Source organism: Monopterus albus, unplaced genomic scaffold, assembly GCF_001952655.1.
Source record: "Monopterus albus unplaced genomic scaffold, M_albus_1.0 scaffold140.1, whole genome shotgun sequence".
NCBI lineage: Eukaryota > Metazoa > Chordata > Actinopteri > Synbranchiformes > Synbranchidae > Monopterus > Monopterus albus.
Window position 1 is genome coordinate 765,518 of NW_018128020.1, and position 6,830 is coordinate 772,347.

The 6,830-nt window shown below is 41.3% G+C and overlaps 1 protein-coding gene across 1 annotated transcript in view; it reads right to left on the bottom strand.

Annotated features, from left to right (window-relative positions):
• LOC109967965 (protein max-like) overlaps window positions 1-6,300 on the bottom strand; it is an 11,169-nt gene extending 4,869 nt beyond the window's left edge. The window contains exons 1-2 of the mRNA XM_020613909.1: window positions 6,127-6,300; window positions 2,525-2,632 (exon numbers count right to left, since the gene is read on the bottom strand). Of these exons, the coding sequence (XP_020469565.1) occupies window positions 2,525-2,632; window positions 6,127-6,162 (144 nt within the window). The 5' untranslated portion in view covers window positions 6,163-6,300. The remainder of the gene's footprint in view (window positions 1-2,524; window positions 2,633-6,126) is intronic.
• Between the last annotated feature and the right edge of the window lie 530 nt (window positions 6,301-6,830).

A 6,830-nucleotide genomic window follows, 5' to 3' on the forward strand; every position in this document is an offset into this window, starting at 1 on the left:
ACTTCCACTGTTATTCACATGGAGAATATGGCAGGAGGAAGTGAAATTAAGCCAGAGGATGCTTCCAAAGCAAAGGGGGTGGTGCAGGAGATGAAGACTGAGAAATTTGTTCACTTCCTACATTTTATGCTGGACTATAGTACCATCTTATCCAAGTGCAGTACTGATTTTCAGCATGACAACTTAATCACATGAACAAATCAGTTAGTTCAGGGTACCGCATCACGCTTACTCAGCCTGAAAACAAAACCTGGAGAATACCAGAAAACCTTGGACACAAAGTTCACAGTGAAAGAGGATGGCAGCATTTGCTACTGTGGAACTCCACTCACAAAAAGCCAGCGACCTGCTAGAAGAAGTGAGGGCACAGACAAAGGCACTGCTACAGAGATTCAGAAGATTATTGATAACACAGTTAAGTACATGGACAGCAGATTTAAAAATCTGTGTGAAAAGCCTCTCTCTTGTTTCAAAGTGTTTGACCCTTCCACTCTTCCCCACACCAGAGAAGAGCTGGCAAATTATGGGGATGAAGAGGTGGATTATCTTGTCACACATTTTGCCAGTTTGCTAAATGGGGAAGAGAAGGAGAAAATTCCACAGGAATGGATGGATCTAAAAATGTGGCTTACACAACACCGGGGTAACAAGCTATATTGTTTGTACAGAGATCTCCTCTCTGAGAATCCAGAACACCTTTCTCATATCTTGTTGCTGGTGAAACTAGTGCTCACTCTTAGTCCATCGACAGCCATCTGCGAGAGAGGATTTTCCTGCATGAGCCGAGTGAAGACTGCATACCGTACATCTCTACAGCCTGACACACTGAATGACTGTATGCAACTCTCCATGAAAGGGGATTCAGTTGAATCTTTTTGCCCTGACAAGGCAGTTCAAGACACATGGAACATAAAACCCCGACAAGAACAAAGAGCAGAGAAATGGAGACTGATGCACAGGAGAAGGATGATGAAAAAGATGCTATGCCCTCAACGTCGAGTGCCATTTGTGACTTCAGTTGATATGTCAGATTCAATATGACACAGTTGCTGATTATTGATATTCTACATTAAAAATATTTTTCTTATTTTATTCAGGCTACTTAAATTCATTTCGGGATAGTAAAAACCAAAGAGTACCTGCCCGAAGGGCTACCAGGGATTTTGAAATTTTGCGAGCCCTGTTATAGATATTAATGCAGATTTATTTTGCAATCTTGGGTATCAAATTCTGTTTTTGAGTCCAGGTAAAGTAGAAATAAATGTGTTTTTAGTTTGTCACACCACTGGAAAATGTGTTATTAACCACCCAGCCAAATTTGAATGATCAAAAAGAGCACCAAGTATATAAAGTTAACTGTCAAAATCATGTAAAAATAAGGAGTATTCTCTGCTGTAAAACGTGGCAGGCATGTCAGGTGAAGACGATGAAACCATGCCTAATCGCGGAAATGTGCCACCTGCTCTCATCATGAATGTATTTAGGGAGATCATGTAGGAAAGATGTGGGATGAAGGCATAGCTAGCTAGCAAACTGCAGGTGGTGGAAGGTGTATTAACTCACTATCAGAGAAGTGGTAATGCGCTAGGGCTCTACAGGAGCATTTTATCAAAGACCACTGAGTGAGAGGAGTGGATGGAAAACATGGTTTTGGTGTTTATGGAGGTGCTTCTTCTTTGTGTTGGTATTTGAATGGGATCAGCGGTGCTCAGCTCCTACAAACACACACAGCAGGTGACAGGTGCTGTCACTGCAGTGGAGACAGAGAGCCCAGGAGAAGTGAAAATGAAACAGCTTAAGTTCACAATATCTATGTCTATGCTCATTATTGTACATGCAATAAAACCTTCAGGAGCAAAAAGCCAGTAAGAGCAATTTACCAAAACACCTGATAAACAAGGATAAACCTGCAGAGAAATGCAAATGTAAGCTTTGCCCACAGTCTGTAAGCTTGTTAGTCTAACAGCTGACAGCTAGTTTAACTGTGGAGCTCTGTTCAATGCAGCAGCTGCATGGTCCGCTGTGTGGCCATTTACTCCTCTTCCTCATGTCTCTCTCCCTCCACAAATGACAGTCTGTGTTGCTACTTTTGTCATTGTTTAATACTGAGGCAGCAGTATTGTTATTTTTATTAAAAACACAACTGTGGCCGTAAATGTTTGTCTGTGCTCATATCGAGTGACCCTAAAATCAAATGTAAACAGAATTCTGTGCATTCTAGTTCTTGTAACATTACGGTGGTTGGGGGTGGTGTTATTTTAAGGATGGCTCCAACGCATCATCAAGCCATGCTTTCTGCCCTGCCCAAAAACTCATAAATTAGCAATAATTGTTTATTGGTCTAACGCCACAATTCAGCACTACATAGTTTTCTTTTCATATTTTCAGTTACTATTTTCTGACATTTGTAATGTGTTTAGAAACAAATAACCAATTTTAATTTAACCCAACTTTAACATCACGTAGTGTTTAAAATTTATTTGCTGACAGAGTTACGGATGTAGAAAATTCATTTTTTTCTCACCTTCTCCCCTTGTAATGAAGGCACAGAATCTCGTAAACTGTGAAAGCTGTCTTTAATGTGGTCCCTACGTTTGCGCTCCAGGGCGTTGTGATGTGCTCGCTTGTCTGCCTGCAAGGGGACAGGTGATGTTTATACCAGGAATTCCTAAAACACCGGTCATTTACACAATATAGGGCTGTCACTTTTACCAAAAATCATGCTTGAACAATGTTTGAAGTGACATGAAATTCGTTTGAATCAGTTCGAACACATTAGTCTTCTTCGTGTCAAGTAAGCTGCAGGGATAAGACAGTCAGGTGAGGCTGTAGAATGGATGCTGCTCCACTCATCTGTGGTAACGTTAACTTCAGTGCCTCACTTGGATAGTGGGACTACAGGTGAGTCCTCAGATGTGCTGCAGTATTTGCACAGACATCTGCTTTTTTGCAGAGTTGTCAAACGGTTTATCTTGACACTGCTCCATGTCATTATTGTCCAATCGGCACAACTTTGCTCGCTACTGTCCTGCATTTCATCCTTTCAAACATAATGTTACTAGCTTACTTTACTGAGAGGTCAACAATAAAGTAACTGATCATGCTGATAATGAATTTTAAGAACGCCCTCTGTTGGACACCAAGGCCAATTACATCAAATGTCCTGTTGCTTTTGTTGAAAAAGTGTAGGATTGGAACAGGTCATTACACTTCAAATAATTTTTTACCACGTTCAAACGAATACTTGAAATTCAAATAAAAAGTGACAGCCCTAATACAAAAGCACACAGGATAAGATCAAGACAGTGGCATGAAGCTTTCTTACTTGATTTACACATTTTTTTAAAACATAAAACAGGGAACAACTAAAAGTTGCAATATGCAAACTTACAGGTTTTTCTAAAATGTGTAAAACCTTTCACAACATTCAGAGATGTAAAAACAGAGAAAATGTCACTGTATTATAACGCCACCCTTAACTGTCGAATCAGAAGCCAACTTCAGCATCGTACAGCTTTCCCGAGTTCAACAGTAGCTGTCAGACCATCTCTTTCATTTTAATGGAATTTTTCCCTTCCAGGTGTTAGGTTATTTTTTAGTTAGATAGATATTCAGAGATTTGTTGTATTAGAAGATGTTTAGTGTAGCCAGGATGTCTCCTCAGGATGTTAAATGCAAGGTTGGTTAAGGCAGAAGGGCTCAAGTCAGGGACGAATGTTATTATGACGGTAAAAGTAACCATAATATTTGTCTTAATGTGTAATGTTATGTCAAATTGTTTTAGATACACACCACGAAAACAACAGCCACACACATTATTTTCTTCATGTTTTGTCTACTGCTCTGCTCAGCTGCCAAGCTGGCATATCAGGTGACGTCACGGTTCGACAGCCCAGAAAGGATTAATATTGTATAGGAATTCTTGGTTCGGGGTCTTTCTGCTTCCGGGCTGCTTTTGGCAGGCTGGGGGTTGGAAGATCTCTGGACTGGAAGTGTGAATTCTTGCCTGTGACCCTTTGAATAAACCAGCACGGTTATATTTTTTATATACTCAAGTGGTCTGAGTCGTCCCTCTGAGTTCCTGGTTTGAAAGAACCGGATGAGGCTTTATAATGGAATAGAGCCTTTCACAGGCAAGCCTAAAATTCATTAGCCCCATTTCATACACTGTCATCTAACATTACTGTGCGGCAGATACTCCCGGAAAATCCCACAGAAAGTCTCTGATAAGCAGCTGTGCACTGCTGATGTTAGATATGGCTAACATTAGCTATAGCCCACTTGTAGCTAAAATTAGCACTTGCTGCAACAAACCTCTGCCACCCCAGCATAATGTTAGCTAAAAGTGAGCTTTAACGTAGCTCATTTCTGTGAGTAAAGACACCAGCAGAGAGAAACATATAGCTCCTCGGATATCGCAGCTGAATTCAGAGAAACCGCTGTAGTAACTATGTGGCCATTCTCAGCAGACAGATGACTTGATGCCAATAGTAGTGATGGCCATCTGACACCAAGGCCTCGATACATGATTCGAGCTCGGAGAGGGATCTCCCGCGAACCACTGCCTTAAGGCTTGTATCGTTGCCGAAAAGACACGTGACTGATGACGTCCGACGCAGAAACAGCTTGCCTGAGTGACTCCCGTGACCAGTTCAGACCGTCGATACGGTGTCACGACGCGAGATCTCGCTGCGCGTGTCAGCAGGTGCATAGGCGTACTATAAAGCCACCCAAGATGATGCACAACATGTGGGTTTGTCGGCGTAGTAGGTGTGTGTATAGTTGCCGTCAGTATGATCACTGCTGCTGGTGTGTGATCACCATGGAGCCGGCTAGGAAGAGACCCCGTTCTCTAATGTGGGAACACTTTCAGCTGATCGGTCAAAAGACTGTGGAGAAACTTTTGTTCTTGAATAAAAATGACTGATTCTACATCCCTTGTATTTACTCACACCCTGTCCTAGTTACATACACACATATTACATCCTAGCACATCCTCTGTTTCCCGAAGCACGCCTTCTCCCACTACTCTCCTACTACACTACATACGTTCATAAACTCGACCGACTGACCAATCAATCTTTACAAACGTTTTCACATCATTCACATGAAGCCTAGTTATGCCATCACATAATTAAGACATTGTTCTGCTGCATACTATTCCGCCACCAGATGGCACTAAACCGAACCTTTAAATAAATGAACCAATACTCGATACAAGGATGAAGTGGTTCGATACAGGTGTCATGGTGTCAGTTGGACATCACTAGACAATAGCAGCTCAGGGGAGAAGGCGGTCCTCTCCTCATGGATCTCACCCAGAGTATGCAAATCAAACTATCCTTAGCCTTGCCCCTCCAAGCCATCCCATCCTTGGCACAGCAGTGACAGAGAAGTGAAACTGAAAGTAAAAACTTTGGCATTGAAAAAGACTTACATTAACAACAACAAAACAACGAAATCAGAAGACTGTCATTTTCTCAGTATTAATACTTTTTTAGTGCCAAAGTTTTGTTCCAATACAAATGCTTCAATGTCAATGTTTGCTTTTTCAGTTGTGGTTTTGTTTTCAGTGGCAAGTTTTATTTTTCAGTGCCAAAAACTAAAGTAATCGATAAACAACAGTTATTTTAATAAGAGACACGTTCAAACAGCCTTTCACCTGGCAGATGAGCTGACCTTGCTGGCAGGGACAGCTTTAACTGCTGTTTATCACGTTTTCAATGTACCAGAAGCTTCCATTTCTACACAGCATTTTATAAACACGTGAGATTTATTAGACAACTGACCGTGGTTGAATAACGTTACAGCAATATGGACAACCAGAAAAGAGTCCTGTCAATTTCCTAAATAACTGTTGGTGTTGTTTTACGCTGAGCTGCTCCACGGAAACAATATTGAAAACGACCGAAAATTATTCTTATGTGCTCAACTTTAATTTACAAGCCAGCACCCCTTATAACACCCTTTTCCTAAGACGTCCATTCGTATGTGACAAACAATCTAATGTTAGCAAAGAACCCCAGTTTGCTAGCTCATCGGATATCGCAGGCTGGCGAGAATGGTGAAGTTTCTATTTGGCAAACAACCTGGCTAGCTACTTCTAGAGGAAACAAAACGACATACATCGCTGTCGACTTCGATGTCATCGTTTTCGCTCATTCTTCGGTTAAAATGTGTATGAGGGAAAAAAGCAGCTGTCAAATAGTACAGCGACAACTGGAAACAAATAATAAAATGTAGCACTGCAACTCTGCTACAGCACAGACATGACGATAAACGTTTCTCTACACGTGATTCGCCTACACATGGACAGGAAAACATATACAGCGCAGGCGTAACAACCAAGGCCTTGTGGGTAATGAGGTTTTTCGGTAATACGCAGTCCGATCTACAGTTGTGCTGTTCCGGAATTTGAACGACATTTCCCACAAGTCCACGAAATTGATGGATCAAAATAAACCTTTAACATCAAGCAGTTGCAACAACAGCAGCCACAGGGTTTCAGTTATGAGTCTAGTGGATCATGATGTTATTTGCTATGTAATTAAAAGAATATATAAGAAAACATTTAATTAAACTGTCATGAATAAATCAGTAACGCATTAAATCTCTACTGTCATACTTGATGTAGCCTAATATATTTTCTAAAAATTTACTTTGTATGCAAAATGGTTCTGTGGTATAAGGACTGAAAGGCAAGGTGCTGTTTCACTGTTGTGCTACAATTACTACTCTTCTTACAGCATATTATTTTGAGGCCAGATGGTGGCCTAGCTCACTTCAGCTGTCCTCCCCCACTCACCACCCAGGGCTGCACACTTGCCTCC